The sequence below is a fragment of the Macaca mulatta genome, chromosome 16, assembly GCF_049350105.2.
Source record: "Macaca mulatta isolate MMU2019108-1 chromosome 16, T2T-MMU8v2.0, whole genome shotgun sequence".
NCBI lineage: Eukaryota > Metazoa > Chordata > Mammalia > Primates > Cercopithecidae > Macaca > Macaca mulatta.
In genome coordinates, this window is record NC_133421.1 from 87,673,725 (window position 1) to 87,690,994 (window position 17,270).

At 44.1% G+C, this 17,270-nt stretch overlaps 1 protein-coding gene across 4 annotated transcripts in view; it reads left to right on the forward strand.

Moving 5' to 3' along the window:
• Window positions 1-2,552: 2,552 nt before the first annotated feature.
• Window positions 2,553-17,270, forward strand: part of TNRC6C (trinucleotide repeat containing adaptor 6C) — a 159,981-nt gene continuing 145,263 nt past the window's right edge. For 3 of the 4 annotated variants that reach the window (XM_077969427.1, XM_077969426.1, XM_077969428.1), the window contains exon 1: window positions 3,584-4,146. Coding sequence is in view for 1 of the 4 variants with exons in the window: in XM_077969425.1 (XP_077825551.1) it covers window positions 2,682-2,749 (68 nt within the window). In the remaining 3 variants the exon portion in view is untranslated. Of the gene's footprint in view, window positions 2,750-3,583; window positions 4,147-17,270 lie in introns of those variants that run through there. The other variant, XM_077969425.1, reaches the window with a different exon arrangement.

Consider the following 17,270-nt stretch of genomic DNA (forward strand, 5'->3'; position numbering starts at 1 on the left):
TACGTGTAAAATCAACAGAAATAGGAGGATGGAGTAATTCAGGCACCAGTGTGTGGTAGGAAGTGACTGGGCTTGGAGAGGGGTATTATACGCAAATACAAGCCCCAAAAAGGTGCCTTTATTTCTCTCCAATTTTCATTGCCTCAGAATCACCTGGAGGACTGGATAAGATGCAGATACCTGGACCCCATCCCCAGAGGTTTGGATTCACTGAGTCTGGCAATGGGGTCTGAGAAATTGCCCTTCTAACAAGCTCCTAGGTAAAGCCAATGCCGCTGGTCTAGGGAACATACTTTGGGAACCCCTGAGCTAGTTAACATTTTTGCACAACACAGTAATCTGTTTTGCAATAGCCATGGAGATAGGGACGTGATCATCCTGCCTTTCCGCTTAAATCCCTGCACAGATGTAGATCTTGCTACCTTTCAAAATGGAGTTTCTTTTTCTTCCCATAGCTTGTTGGGGTGCAGGTGGTATTTGGTTACATGAGTAAGTTCTTTAGTGGTGATTTGTGAGATTTTGGTGCACCCATCACCTGAGCAGTATACACTGCACCCTACAAAATGGAGTTTCTATTAATAACTCCATTTGATGGAAACTCCATTTTGTAGGGTGCAGTGTATATTTGAACAGAACAGAAAGTTGCCTGGTATCTACCACCCGCTGATCTTCAGTTGGCCTCTTAGGGTCTCAGAGAACATATCTGTGCCTATTTGCATATGGGATTTTCAAAAATACCTGAAGACAGCCATCCTGCCTTGCTTGTCTCTTCCCTGCACCAGTCTCTCCTGCTTCTTCAGCTGTTGGTCAGACTGGAGGATTTCCACCAACGACTGGCTGTATTCTGAGTCAGTCTCTAACTTCGTCGATTTCTTTCTTGCACCGTAGTGCCCAGAATTGGCCAAAATATTCCATTTGGGATCTGACCAGCTCAGAGTGCAATCTCTTAAACTGGACACTATTTTAACGTAGTGTTGCTGTTGTCTTAAACCAATCAGTTCACACATTTGCCTTGTCGAGCATGTGGTCATCTATAACTAGAATTTTTTTATGACCTTGGATCCAGCTAGGTCTTCTTCATTTGTCCTCAATTAGTTGACATTTTAATTTAAGAGATACATTTAACATTTACTCCTCTTAAACGTAATTTTGTTGGTTTTGCCCTTTTTTTTTTTTTTTTTTTTTTTTTTTGAGATGGAGTCCAGCTCTGTCGTCCAGGCTGGAGTGCAGCAGCGCCTTCTTGGCTCACTGCAACCTCTGCCTCCCGGGTTCAAGTGATTCTCCTGCCGCAGCCTCCCGGGTGGCTGGGACTACAGGCACCCGCCACCACGTCCAGCTAATTTTTTGTATTTTTCGTAGAGACGGGGTTTCACCATATTAGCCAGGATGGTCTCCATCTCCTGACCTCCTGATCTGTCTGCCTTGGCCTCCCAAAGTGCTGGAATTACAGGCCTGAGCCACCAGGCCAGCCCTACAGATGATCAATTTATACCTTGGTTATAAGATGGTGGTGGCAGGGCTGATAAGAGGATGACCAACCCCAAACATGAACGTACCCATTGTTACAGTTGTGCCTGTGGTTCCTACTCATACTTGATCAGTTCAAACAACCACTAATACGTATCACTGCTCTGCAGTCGTAAGATTCATGGCCACCATATGCCTCAACGTTTCTGGGTCAACTTCAGCTTCAAACACTCTCTCTACTGTCACAGGTCCACATGCCAAACTGTGAGTCCAGTTTGGGGTTCAGAACATACAGTCTCTATAGTTCTGCCTTTTCTTGTTGCTCAGAGTCTAATATCATTGGAGAAGAGGACGATTTTTGCCTGATTAAACTGAGGGAGGGGAGGAACCAGAGAGGAACTCAGAGGTGAGAGCCACAAATCCAACGTCAAAGACAATGCTAAATAATGTATTTTGGTTCAATTTTCCAAAAAGTGAAGTTCTGCTTATTACAATGATTGGTCCATCCAGACACCTGGATTCCTCATTTATGTAGCGGCAGTCTACTTCGTGGGCGCTGCCTATTTTGAAGATGTTATTTTGCACTCCCTTCTGGAGCATGTGATAATACCTCTACCTTTGAGAAATACAAAAGATGCAGGTTCTCTGCAGTGGAGAATTAAATGAATGTAAATAAAACGAATAGACAAGGCAAAAGCCTCCATGTCAGTTCCCTCTGCCTTCAGATCCTTCTAAGGGATGTGGGTTCTCGGGAGGGGAAATACACAACACAATACAACAGACATTTGACGACCCTTTAGAGGGTGGTTTGTGAATCTGACTACCCGAGGGCTTAAAATATGGCAGAAAGAAGAAAGGAGCTCATGGGACCCTGAAGGGAAACGAGAGCAGGGAATTTGTCTCTTTCATCCACAGACGTTTCAAAGCATGACACTTGCGGTAACAAAATTGCATTGCGAAAGTACTAGTGTGTTATTATCTCCTCTTCAAGACGGGGACACGTAGACAGGGAATGGCCTCTTCCAATACCAACTTCCAAGTAGCACTGCTGATCCTTCACCGAACGATGGGGTTAAAGCTAGCTTGCTTCTGCGACCTTGCATGAAAATGGAGAAAATTTTTGGTTTCAAAATCTTCTCCGGGCTTGAACCGAAAGTTAAAAAGGACTTTTCGAATTGCACATTGCGCCTGACCTTACCTACCACTAATGAATAATGGATATCGAGGAGCCGTGGAACGGAGGATCACGGCGGCGTACGGAGCAGCGGGGAGGAATCGTGGGGTGCGTAGGGGCCGGAGCGCCCGGGTTCGGTCCGGACCTAAGGCTTGTGTGGTGGGGGTGGGGTGTCTGTGCTCCAGGGAAAGGGCTGTTTCCCGGGGGGACTGTTTCGCAGCGAGGCTTGTTGTGCTCGCAGCTGGGCGCTCCCTGGGGAGCCACAGCGCGCAAGGGCGGGCCGGGAGGCGCGGGGTGAGCACGATGCTCCAGGGCCCCTAAGGGCTAGTGTGCGTGTGTGTGCAAGGTGGGGCGGTGCAGGGCGTATGCACGGCACGGGCGGGACGCGCGCCGGTGCGGGAGCCGGGCGCCGCCGGGCGAAATTACCGGATAAAGCCCGGGGCGTCGCGGGGCGCTGGCCAGGAGAACCCATCGGATGCGCAGACCCGGGTCGGCGCCCCTCCCGCCAGCACCCTAACGCGGAGCCACAGCGCCTAGGGACCGGAGGGCAGGCGGCGGCGGTAAAGGACACCACTCAGGTCTACACGTACCCCCCAGAGTAGCGCGAGCCCCCAGAACTGACGCGCGTCCCGGCCAGTCGGAACGCGCACCGCTCGCACCCCGGCGCGCTCCCAGCGCGTTGTAGGGAACCACAGCGCGGGCGGGTATTAAGGGGAAAGGAGGAGGCGTGGCCTGGCCGAAGAGCCAATGGGCCGGGGAGGGGCGCGCGGGGGAGGAGCTCAGGCGCAGAGTGCCGATTGGCCAGTTCTCCCTCCGGTATGCAGATGCGGTGGGAGTCACGTGCCAGGGGCCGGGACGACTTCCTGTTGGAGGCCAACGCGGGGCGGGGAAGGGGGCGCGAGCGCCCCGTCTGGCTGAAGCGGGGGGAGGGGGATTCTTGTCAGTTAGAGCAACAAGATGGCCGCGGTGGCAGCTCCGCACCTCAGCGCGACGGCCCCGGGAGCCGCAGCCGCCGCCGCCGGCCCCGCCGCCGCGCAGCCTTGAGCGCCACCCGGGCCGCCCCCTGACAGGACAGTCCCAGCGCCCGCCGCGCTCCCGCCGCCGTCACCGCCGCCGTCCCCGCGGGCCCGCCCGAGCCGGAGGCGGAGGGAGCGGAGCGGCCCCGCGCCCAGCCGTCTGCAGCTGCCACCACCGCCGCCACCGCCTAGGACCCGGGCCGCGCCGGAGCCGCGTCCCGCCGGGCGTCAGGAGAAGGACGCGTCGCGGCGTTGCCGGGGCCGGACCTGGACCTGCCGGGACGCGCCGCCGCCCACCCGCCCGCGCCGCCGCCGCCGCCGCCGCCGCCCGCGCCGGGACCTGAGCCCGCGGCGCCGGCGCTGAGCGGGCCCCCGCCGCCCGCGCACCCACGAGGCCCCTGGGCGGTTGTTCGTGTCGCCGCCGCCGCCAGGCCCGCGCCGCCGGAGCCCCGCGGAGCCGCCGCCGCCGCCGCCGGGGACGGAGCCCAGGTGAGCGCGGCCGTCCGCCCGCTCCTCGCCGCCGCCGCAACTTTGCCCGGAGGTTCGCGGGCCCTTTGTTCGGCCGAGCCGAGCCGGGGCGGGCGCTGGCCCCGAGCGACCCGCGTGCGGCGCCGGGCCCCGGGCCGGCCGGGTTTGGAGGGGAGCGGCGTGAAGCGGCCGGGGCCAGGGCGCGTGTATGCGAGTGTGAGACAGGGCTGTGCAGACGCCTGGTGTGCATCACAATCAAACGGGAGTGGAATGGAGGGCTGACGATGGCTGTGCCCCCTCCCTTTTAAAACTCCTGCAGCGGTGAAATTCGGTTCTCTCCGGGCAGCCACCCGCAGGTTTTGCATTGGTGATGGCAGGCGCGAACCCGCCGCATTTTGGTGTAGGAGCCCGGTACCGTTGTTTGGGGGAAGAGAAAAACCCGGGGCGCGCTGCGGGTGGGCGGAGAAGGACCCCTGGGCGCTCTGCGGGTCTGAAATCAGGTGGATTTTCTAACGGTGCTGCGACTGCGGAGTAATGCGTATGAGGAAAACGAGCCGTGCAACATCTGTCCTGTTATCAGATAACGTAACCCGAGCGCCTCGTTGCCACCTCTGCTTTAAGCGGTGCCTCCTTTGCACCTTTACCTTGAGGACGAGATTTAATTGATTCGTAGCTATGAAAATGTGCAGATGTGGATGTGGGGGTTCCCTGCGTGTTCACCTGGGGAAGAAATAACTGGCATGCGTGTTGCACGGAGCTTTGGGGATCTTAGCAAAAAATGAAGGCTTGCTGCTTGGATGTTGTGCCGATAGGTAGAGGAGAAGGAGCCGCTAGATCGTGGCTGCACCTATTGCATTCGAAGGCATTTGACGGTATTGGTGATTCTGCACGTAATTAGTGGAGTTGTCTCAAACCTTTGCCTCCGCCAAATGAAACCTCCATTTGAGTGGTCCGCTCGGTTATTTCTAGGCGTGAACTGCGGATTCTAAACTCAAAATGGTGCTCTGTAGATGTCCAACTTCAACGTCTTTAAGGAGTTGCAAGTTGGAGCCTTCTGACTGGGTTAATCCATTGTGTAGCCGAGGTTCGATTTTTCTCGAGTGTCTGGGATTCACGTTGATGTACTTCGGCCAGTACAAGGTAGCCAATTTATGGTGATCGCTGTGAGAGCCCCGCACGTCCCTGAATGTAATTTGACCCTGCATAAGGCTTATTTTATGCGAGGGATTTCCTACAGTTAGAATTGAATATGCGAATGAGTTGAGACCCTGGAAACCTGGCTTGAGTGATTTCAGAGGACAGTGGTAGCTGGTTGAAATGTGTAGGGGGTGCTGGCAATCATATTTATAGATTCCAGATTTCCTTCGGTACTGTGTGAAAGAATAAATGATAAAACTTAGCCCCAGGCCAGATGAACTTGGTTAGTAGAGGGCACCTTGAAGAAATTTACGTTGTTCCAGAACAACAGAGGTGGCAATGGTCTTTTAACATTTTTCACTGTGGCACCCCTAGGATGCTTTGTTGGGGAAAATAATGCAAAACAAGGTTTTTAAAATGACCAGTTATATTGTCGGAATTAATTTTGTGTGTATTAATAGAACAAAGTAATGATGTGAACATCATTTACTTTATTTACCTATACTGAAAGTTTTTTTTCTACAGAAGGTTTTTAATATTTATTTTCGTAAGAATAGACATTATTGGAATCTGTTTTTCATACAGATTACTCATGACCTGACCATAGGCATAGTCAGGCCATGAGAAATTGATAGCTCAGAAAATGGTAACAGTAAACACACACACACATTCGTTTTTATTATAAGGATCTGATTTTAAAAGCTTGTTTGTAAGTCTTCTGTGTTTCTTGTCCAAAACAAAGACCTTGCTGACCTTACCTCGGTTTTTCCTTTTTTTTTTTTACTTTTTTTTTTAGTGCAGTGGCACGATCTCGGCTCACTGCCACCTTCGCCTCACGGGTTCAAGCGATTCTCCTGCCTCAGCCTCCCGAGTAGCAGGGATTACAGGCGCCCGCCGCCACACCCGGCTAATTTTTGTATTTTTAGTAGAAACGAGGTTTCGCCATGTTGGCCAAGCTGGTCTCGAACTCCAGACCTCAGGTGATCCGCCTGTTTCGGCCTCCCAAAGTTCTGGGATTACAGGCGTGAGCCACCGCGCTCTACCGTTTTTACTTTTAAGGTATGAAATTAAATATGGTTGATACGAGACTGTCATAAGGTTTAATCTTAATTTCATTTTGGATTCTGCTATTTAAATATTCTGGTAGTAACCTGGAGTATATGTAAATGTTGATTATAGATTTTCGTCCTTACAGTGTTTATTGCGGGGTTTTGTTTTTTTTTTCCCAAGTAGCATATGTCTTAACACTAACAGATTATTTTGTAACAGGTTTACATTTGTATTTAGTTTGCTCAGGAACTTTGGAGTAAATAGTTGCCTTTAGAATGCTGATTGTGAAGGTAAAGTGGAATGAACTGTTTCATTTGACATTCAATGATTAAAAAATAAGTCATACAGAGGATATATGAAACTAAATACAGTATTTTTCATCACTGCTACTGCCACCTTTTTGTTAAACAGCTGGCTTTCCTGAGATAAATTTGTGCTTTTCCAAATGCTGTCATCTGGCTTTCTTCCAAAACCAAGCCAGAGGAGGAGGGAGGTCAGGACTGGAGTAGGGCAGCCCTTCTCCTTAGTGAAGGGAGCTTTCAGTTTGGAAAGAAATGGAAGACACAGTTCCTGCAGTACTGGCTGGGAATGAGGTATTTACATTACCTCTTCAACCCCAAGTGAAGGGGATGAGGTCTTGATTGTAACTTAGTCTTGCTTGACCCAGGAAAGCGATGCTAACTTGACATTTTTTAAAAAAGACTACTGATGAAAGTTAGTTTATTGTTTGATTTGAGTATGTAGAGTATCTTTGGCACGGTAGAAGTTCACCAACAACCTTTTAAGATTGAAGAACCATTTTAAAGACTATTTGGGGGTCTTTTTGGCCTTCCCCAGTAGGAAATGGAGCATTAGATTGCATGCTTATGCTTTGGATGACTGTTTATCATTCAGTGAGGGTTTATTGTGCAAAGGTGATACTTGAGATTTCATAAGAAAGAAAATCGTTTGGCTGTGAACTCTAGGCTGTCCCATATACCAAAGTAAAACATATGAGACAATTAAGATTTGGGGATAGAGCAAGCAAAGATTACCAAGAGCAACTGAAGCCGGTGGAGAAGGCATAAGAAATGGAGAGGAGACAAGGACAGATTTATAGACATCCTTGGAACTGGGAGAAGGATAGGTTGAGGGAGCAGGAGGCGGAGTCCTGAGCAGACAGAGGGTGAAGGGGTCTGTATACGCCGGGAAGAACCAGGTAACTTTGTTTTGTTTTTAATCTTTCGTTGAAATTGTTTTGGCTTCTTTCTCATACTTTTAAGACAAATGGGTTTTTTTTTTTACCTTTTCTCCAGCTCTATCTCAGAGGGTCTTCAGATATTTTAGGTGAGAAGTAAGGAAATATTTTGAAGTGTTGGCGACACAGTCTTTAGTCTCTCTTGCATGACAACTGGTTTCACAGTGAAGGTGACTGGATTTTAGTTACTTAAGATACTTAACATCTTAATATTTTGTTTGAAGATGTTATAGATTTGAGCAGGGACAGCAAGATGTCGGGTGAGAAGTGGCTCATAATTTGTGAGGAGTAGATTGTACAGATTTTCTTGCTTTTACTCAGTCTCCTGCTCTCCAAATTTATACAAATGAGTTTTTAAATAATTGTGTGGTCATGAGGAGAGCATTCTTTACAAAATGATATACAATAAGCTTTCTTTAAGCAGACTTTAATGCAATAGAGTTCATTTATAAATTTTCAGCTTATACATAACTTTTTAGGAATATAATTACTTAAAAATATAAAGGTTACTTGTCAGAAATAACTATAAACCTTGTGCAGAAAGTGTATATCTGAAATTGAAGCTGAGAAATGTATAATCTTAACCAGTGAAATTGTTTGAATAACCGGATTAAAATAATGGTACAGTTTCCTATTGTACAGTTTGTGCATTTGAAATGTTAATTTATTTAATGAAAGGTAAATTATATAATTTTTAAAAATCTCCACCTGGGATATAACAAGGTTTTACATGTTTAAAATATGCTGAAAATCCATACCCTTTGTTCCATTTTTGGAGTTTTACTAAAAATGAATTCTTTTCTTAGCCTTAGATGTTTTCAGAGAATGAAGAAGCTATTGCAGGGATGGAGAGCTGTTTGTTAAGAATGCATTCCTCCTCTGTAGCCCTCAAAAGACTATAGAGCTGTGTGCAGAGCTAGACAATCTGGGCATCCAGCCACAAAACATCACTGCTGTAGCACAGATAGTTGTTCGCACTCTCCTGAGCCCTCTGTGGCTGCAAACCACAACAGAAGAAATGGTCTTGGGAAAGCAACGCTCACTGTTATTTTGAACTCTTAATATTCTCTGTGCCTCTCTGAGTTCCAGCTATGCATTGGGACTTTGGTTTTCTAAAATATAGTAGTGATTAAGGTTGAGCAGTAATATAGCTTCTTAAGTATATGCCTCTTGTAAGCCAGTGGATTTAAATGTTTGCTCTAGGAAGTAAGGGATGTCTAGGAAATAAGAGTTGTCTGTCCCACCATCTTCCTCTTTATTTGCCTCTTTGTTGCAATATTTCTTTTCTGTTGGAGAACCACTTGCCCTAAGACCCATGTGATCATTGGGCCACACACAGTGCACATGGCCCAAAGAGTCATCTCGAATCTTCCAGCTATCTTGTGGGATGGATTGGTCTAACATGGCCTGGTTTCCACTTCCTCATGAACCTTTTTGGCATAACAGATGTTTAATTTTTTGTACAAAAATGAAAGTGTGACTGGCATCTATTTGTATAAATCCAAATGGTTTACTCTGAAGAATCTGTTTTCCTTCTTCAGACCATTTTAGAAATTAATACTCTATTGTATCTTTATAACATCCTTCTCTGAAGGATTGAACTGCCAACCTATAGTAACACAATATCAAGTCGAATTATTCTCAGCAGTTGGATAACTCTTGTTTGTGGTTGAGTCCTTTACTAATGTGCAGACTGTCTTTTGACGTGGCTGATACCAGATGCAGGTGGTTATTGGGAATATGTGCTTTGTTTGATTCATTTTATGTGTGGCCTTCTACCTTATTAAGAATAAGATCTCTCACAGCTAAAATCAAGTGCTTGGTTTGAGCCTGGCAAAGATACTGTTTACTTTTTTATTCCCAAAGATCATTTCTTTTTAATTACTCTTTTAGGAAGCAGGGAAAATCTAAGTTAAAGTAGCAACTGGGAATTAAACTAAGATCTGAAACTGGGAAATGGCAGTGCAGGCACGGGTATCACCTTTCCAACCATTGTTGCTGTGAGATGATGTGGACAGCGGTTGTTTAGAAACTACAGTTGAGGGGAGGGAGATGCACAAGTATTTTTTCTCATACTTCATATAAAATATGAAGTGCAGAGTGAGAGGCCCAGAGTGTAGGGAGGGAGTTTAACAGGCTTTGTTCTTCAAGGGACTATGGCTGATGTCTTAAACAGGGTTGTTTTTTTTTTTTGGTGGGGAGGCACAGTAAGGGAAGAAGGTGATGGATTTGTGGGAACAAGTACATTTGAGTCACTGAGGACAACTGGGAATTGTGAGGTGGGAGCAGACGAGGTTAGAAAGCATCCTTAGGTAACCAGATCTCCATTTAAAACTGATCTGAGCATTTACGATGTGATTTTGTGCCAAGGACATGAGTTTATCTTATTTAATCCTCACAACACTTCTGTGAAGTGGTTGCTTTTAACATTCCCATTTTACAGATGAGCAAAGGCAGTAATTTCCACAAGATTCTATAGCTTATAGGAGATGAAGCCAGAATTTAAACTCAGTACACTTCAAAGCCCTCACATACGGAAAAAGCTTGGATTATTTTAATAGCTTCTTAATTAGTCTCTTCCTCTGCTCTGTGTCCTACCATCCAGCTGCCAATATTAACTGACTGCCTTCTGAGCACTTCATGTGTAAGATCTCATTCATTCTTCCTCAGCAGCTTCTAAGTTAGGAACTGTGATTATATTCACTTTATAGATGGAAGCTGAAGCTGATGGAAGTTGAATAATTCGCCCAAACTCAGAGCCTTAATAAATGTGTCTAGGTCCTTGGAAGCCGGAGCCTGGGCTCTTTATCATTCTGCTGTGCTGCCTTCTGAAGCCTGAGCCTGGTTACATCATTCCTTCCACAAAACCTTTATGCCTTCTGTGTGCAGCGGCCACAGGGGAAGGACATCGACTTCTTCCTGCCCTCCCGGAGCTGTCTTGCTAGTATGGTGAGAGAAATGGGCACCAAACACATTGTTAAAAAAAAGGGAGAGAGCAATACATGTGAAGAAAGCCACGTGCACATATTAAAAAGTTAACAAAAATCTAAGGTAATACATCATTATATAGCCGTATACTGTATCTCCTCTCTTAAGGATGCATGTCAAAATTTTGGATGCTCTGAGAAGTCCAGCAGTGAAAGAAATATGTTTACTTTTATTGGCCCAGTATTTCCCAAACTTATGTGGCCCTTGAACATTGTTTTCCCTTCATACCACTTTTTAGTTCAGTGGGACTGACTCTTAACAAATTAGGAAAGGAAGAGTGCCTGGTCATCCCCAGAGAGGGCCTGTGGGCTAGAGTGGTTAGGCAAGATTTCACTTGAAATGAGTTCTGAAAGGCTGGCAGAGTTTGGTTGGATGAAAGGGATATTCTACAAGGAGACGAATGGGCAAGCCATGTTTGGGAATATTTTGTAAAGTGCGTAACATAACGGCTGAGACCTAGTAGGGACGGGATATAGTTATTGACTAGATGAGTGCAGAGGCCTAGCTGTAAATGGAGGTTCTGTGTTGGCAGTAAGGTTTAGAAGGGACTCTATCAGGTAGAACCTCTAGTTGTTGGCTTCTTAGGAACTGTTGGTGGCTGTTGGTGGGCATGACATGAATCAGGTGTTGGATTAGAATCTTCCTTGAGCAGAGATACAGTGTTAAAACTGTGACTGTTGTAGCTATCTGTGTAAGGTGATGCCTACATATTGGTAGGGTCAAACTGAAAAGGTGTTACAAAGAATCAGCAGGATAAAATAATACAAAATGATTGATGTGGGTTGTTGGAAAGAATGAGTTCTAGAAGGCATATGGTACTGCTCTTCCTAGTGTCTGCCACAGAATCTTTAAATTAATAAAGAAGCTAATATTAAGATATTCGGTTAAATACACATAGTACATTCTTTTTAGATGCTGATGAGGAAAGATGACACACAAGATAGTAGTTTTAGGCAAGTTTATTGTATGAGGTTGTGTTCTGCAGCAGAGATTTGACTCACAGCATAAATCCAAGTATGTAATGAGCCATGTAGTAATAGGTTCTGCTGTTAATTATGGTGAATACTCTGAATGAAATCGTATTTTCTTAGTGCCATACCCATAAAAAAATTCTTGACCTAGATCTTATATAACAGTCCCAGGTATATAGTAAATTTTATGCATATGGAATGTTGACAGAAAAGAAGAGAAAGCAAAAATCTTTAATGTTTCAAGGAAACATAAGATCAAATTATTACATAAATAGATTAGCAGCATTAGTAATTGTGTTGAAGTTACTAGAATTTTTTAATTTTAGATAAACTTAAGAGATTCCTTAAGCTTAGGGAATAATAGATTCTTTTTTACTCTTGTAGAGTGGGGAAACTTTAAAACAGATAAAAATAGTTTTTATTTTACCAGTCAGGTGACGAATGAGGATCTTAGCCACTGTTGGACTTTTGTGTATATGCAGTATTGCATTTAATTGAGCATGGTTATTTATTCTTTTCTATCAACTTTAGACTTTAAATTTCCGCACAGTTCCTTGCAGATTAATGCTTTGAAAAAAAATTCATTATTATGATAATTTCTTTAGATTTGAGTTACTTATTAGCAGGGATAATAACATGTTCATCTTTGTAATCCCTATATCATCTATAGTATTTTGAAGATACTTAGATAAGAATTTTTGAGTCATCTGTTTCTTCAGAGAGATTGCTTCCACAAGTCATGGGGATGGAGAGAGAAGATTGATAATTGAATACTTTTCTTTGGTTTTTAATCTTTTAGGATAATAATCAACTGTGTTTTCAACTAGTCAGCCCAGTACTTGGGGCTGTATCTACAGATTTGAGGGAAGTTGGGAAGCTGACAGTCATGAGGAACTGTCATCCTAGGGGCTCCCTGCACTACTGTTTTCTATAGGGTACCTGAAGAAATGGCCAGTTCCTTTTTCTGAGGCTCCTGGTCACTGCTAGTCAGTGCCACTGACCACATCATGAAAAAACAGTGTGTGACGTTTCTTCCATAAGAAGAAATTAAAATTGTAGGTATGATAGATCATTACAAAATTATTCCTGGCTTGTCTTTCACAGATTTGATGATGGTCTTTAGATACCAGCCCATTGGAAAAATGAGTATTATGACTAATGAGATCATTCTGGCCAAGCCAGAATATGTGGTTAGCATTATTCTGGATAGACTTATATTCTGCCCACTACTGTAGGGAATGCTGTCTGGAAATAAGAGGGTTTTTAAAAAGAGATTGTCAGTATTCTTTTTCTTGAAATCAATTTATGTTTATTCATAATTTCAGTACTCCCTTAAAGGTCACTTTATAAAAATTTGAGATGTCATTATTTTTATTTATTTATTTATTCTGAGATGGAGCCTTGCTCTGTTGCCCAGGCTGGAGTGCTGTGGCATGGTCTCAGCTCACTGCAACCTCCACCTCCCAGGATCAAACGATTCTCCTCCCTCAGCCTCCTGAGTAGCCGGGATTGCAGGTGCCTGCCACCACACCCAGCTAATTTTTTGTATTTTTAGTAGAGATGTGGTTTCACCATGTTGGCCAGGCTGGTCTCAAACTCCTGACCTTGTGATTTGCCCATCTCGGCCTCACAAAGTGCTGGGATTACAGGCGTGAGCCACCAGGCCTGGCTGAGATGTAGTGAGTTGTTGTCGTTGTTGTTGTTGTTGTTGTTTGAAATGTAGTCTTGTTCTGTCGCCCAGGCTGGAGTGCAGTGGCGTGATCTCAGCTCACTGCAACCTCCGCCTCCTGGGTTCGAGCAATTCTTCTGCCTCAGCTTCCTGAGTAGCTGGGACTATAGGCGCATGCCGCCGCACCCAGCTAATTTTTGTATTTTTAGTAGAGACAGGGTTTCACCATGTTGGCCAGGATGGTCTCTTATCTCCTGACCTCAGGTGATCCGCCCACCTCGGCCTCCCAAAGTGCTGGGATTATAGGTGTGAGCCACTGCGCCTGGCCCGAGATGTAGTTATTTAAATAGCTTATACACATGCCTGTTTAACTTTGGATGGCAGAATTTTGATTAGGTAGATCTTAAGGCTTTAGAAAATGGTTTATTCTGTTTAACTTGTGATTTTCCAACTAAATCTTAAATTATTGAACATGTGTTTCAAAATTCATCCTTTAGGAACACTCACAAAAGTTCTCATTAGTTTCTCTTACTTTTTATTTGTCTTTCCCACAACCTTTCCCCCTGTTTTTCCACTTGCCTTCCTGAAACTGCACTTCAGAGTTGGGAGTAGAGAGAAACCTGGTTTGAGGCAATAGGGGGAACACAGCGTTCTTTCGTTCTGTGTATTGTTGTGACACTAAGCCTGTTAGCATTCAGATACCAGTTCACAGCTGGTGAAAGGATTCCAAACTTCATAGTAGCAGTAGTTTATTGAATGCTTATCATGTGCCAAGTACAGAGCACTTAATATGTTATTTCATTTATTCTCTTTAATAAGAGAACACTGAGGCACTCTGAAGAAGCCAGGTCACCTAATTCCAGTGGCTGTGCTCCTCACTGCCGTATTGTACTACCTCATTCAGACTGACTGAGGTAGTACAATTTCCGTTATGTTTAAAAATCAGAGATCTTTGGGACCTCAGATTTGATCTGTGGCATCTGACCTATAAAGAGAAAACTAACGTTTATGTGTTTATAAGAATCATTATTTATATTTGAAAAGCCTGGTGTTGTTTTCTCCCTGATTTCTAACTCTGGCATCTGGAATGCAGTGTAGGCAGGAGTGTGCCTGGGAGACAAGCAGAGATCTCACGGATTCCTTTCTTTTTCCTGCCATAGCAGCAAATTTTCCTTGGAGCACTATTTGAAAATTAACGTTACTGAAAAAATTAAGCCTATTTAAAGGGACTCTAGTTTTGATCTAAGTTACAAAAGGTGAGAAGACAGTTCTGAAAAAAATGTGTCACCTTGGAACTGGAATGCTTTAGTTAATGGGGTAAGCTAGAAGTAAGCTGCCTTTGATAACTCACATAAGAGCAGCATATGAATGGATGATAACTGTCTTTCTTCCATTTAATTCAGCTACTTCCTATTCAATCTCAAATCTCAGTTGGAAAGCAATTTCCCTCACTTGACCCATTTTTCTTCTGCATTATATCTTTCTTCTGGTTCTTCAACACAAAAAGTTTGAAGGAATGGAGTGTTGTAAACCCTTAAAGACTTGTAAGCAGATTCAGACACCTGTTTTGGGATAAGCATATTTCATTATTTGGCTTTCTAGTTGGAAGGATAACAATTTTACTTCTTTAGGTTTGGTTTTGTTTCTTGGTTCTTTTTGAGACAGGTCTCGCTCTGTTGCCCAGGCTGGAGTGCAGTGGTGGAATCACAGCTCATTGCAGCCTCAACCTCTCAGGCTCAAGCAGGACTCCCACCTCAGCTTCCTAAGTAGCTGGGACCACAGGCATGCACCATCATGCCTGGCTAATTTTTAAAATTGTTTTTGTAAAGACAGGGTCTTCCTATGTTGCTGGGATTTTCAGTGTGAGCAACTTCACCTGGCTGCCTCTTTACTATGATATCACAATTTTCAGGAGAGAGATCTGTTAAATGACTGAGATTGGTATAGAGGCATATGGGTGTAGACCAAGCTTGCCCAGCCTGCGGCCCGGAATAGCTTTGAATGCAGCCCAACACAAATTCGTAAACTTTCTTAAAATACTATGAGATTTGTGTGTGTATGTGTGTGTGTGTTTGTTTTTTTAGGCTCATCAGTTATCATTAATGTTAGTGTATTTTGTGTGTGGCCCAAGACAATTTTTATTCTTCTCGTGTGGCCCAGAGAGGTCAAAAGATTGGACACCCCGGTATAAATAAAAGGAGTTAGTCAGCCCAGCCTGGGCAACACAGCAAGACCCTTGTCTTTTAAAACATGAAAAAATTAGCTTAGCATGGTGGCACATACCTGTAGTCCTAGCTACTCAGGAGGCTGAGGTGGGAGGATCACTTGACCTCTGGAGTTCAAGGTTACAGTGAGCTATGATCCGGCCACCTCATTTTGGCATGGGTGATAGCGAGACCTTGTCTCAAAAACAAAAGAGAAAAAAGTAGGGGGGGGGTACAAAATTCTTGTTTTAGTAACGGGCAATTTAAAGATGTTATAATTTTAGTAAAGATGTATGAAATAAGCCTCTCACATATCCATATTGTAAAATGTCTATCTGAGACCCAAGTCTCTTGAATTTTTTCTCTAAATTAATCTATTAGTGGTATCATTAACACATCCATTAGTTACAGGTGTCTTGTGATAACATTTGTTTCACACCTTGGATGATAGAGTGCTTGAATTGGTTTCTGTCTTTGCCAGATCAAATTCTAAATTTCCTAAAATAGCTAACATCAAACCAGTCTCCTTTATGAATCCTTCTCTGACTTCTGTCATGGTAAACTTTCTCTTCTCTGTTCACTCCTTTGGTCATCTCATTCAGTCCTGTGACATTAAATACCACCTATACACTGAAGACACCAGCCTAGACTGCTCCCCAGACTCAATATTTGCATATGCAGTTGCCTGTCCCCCAACTTGATGACTGTTTAATGGGCATTTCCACTGAACAGATCCAGAACTACACTCCTGTTCTTGCCCCAAAATAACCTCAGGAGGTTATTTTGTCTTCACTGGTGAATTCTATCAAATATAGTACTAATACCAAGCTTTCACAAACATTTCCAGAAATTATCATCTGCTCTGCTTGCATTCCTTCCCACTTAATGAAAAGCACTGCCTTCCTTCCAGTTGCTCTGCTCAAAAACTTTGGAATCCCCAGTGACTTCCCTCTTCACTCCATGAATTTTTCACTCTAGGAATTTTCACTTTCATCTAAATCATCTTTTGTCAGCATAAAGTTGTTTATGGTACCTACCTCAATTGCTGTAAAATCAGCAGTCATGTCCCCTCTTTCATTCCCCCCGCCAAAAAAAAAGTAAGAGGGAGAGATGGAGTCTTGCTGTGTTGCCCAGGCTGCCCTTGAACTCCTGGGCTTGGGAGATCCTCCCACCTTAACCTCATGAGTAGCTGGGACCGCAGACACATGCCACTGCACTCTGCTTGTGTGTGTTTTTGGTTCATTTCATTTTGGGTTTATATTACCATTGTTATTCAATGTTATGTGTAGTCAAGGTGATAATAGATTAGCAACAATGGTGCTATTAACAGGTATTATGTCTTGTTTCTCTGCTATGTTTCCAAGAACAAATCTTAACTAATTGAGTCTGTTCAAAATTCACAGTTCTGTAGAGTTTACCGAGGAGAAAACAGAGACGTAAAGAAGCAGTTTGACTTGCCCAAGATAGGTAGTCCTGGGTTCAAACCCAGGTCTTGCAGAAAACTAATTCCATGCATTTTGCCATAGGTAAATGAGCAAGGGAAAAGACAATTTGCAAAACAAATTGGTAAACATCTTTAAAATGAATCTTTCTAGTAATCAAAGAAAGAAATTAAATAAACCAGATTAAAAAAGAAACAGTTAAGTAAACTTAAATATGATACTGAGAATGATGAGAGAAGAAATTTACTTAAGTCTCAGATATGGGGAAAAAAAATTCTTCCATGCATCTTTTGCTGGTGGCCGTGAAAACAGGTGTAAATACGTTCAGGTGGTGAAAATAATAATGCACATCAAAAGAATCAAATACTTTATTACCCTTGGGAGGTTTTTTTTTTAGCATCTGTATTAAGGTTTTTTTTCTGATATACATTGAACTGCACATACTTA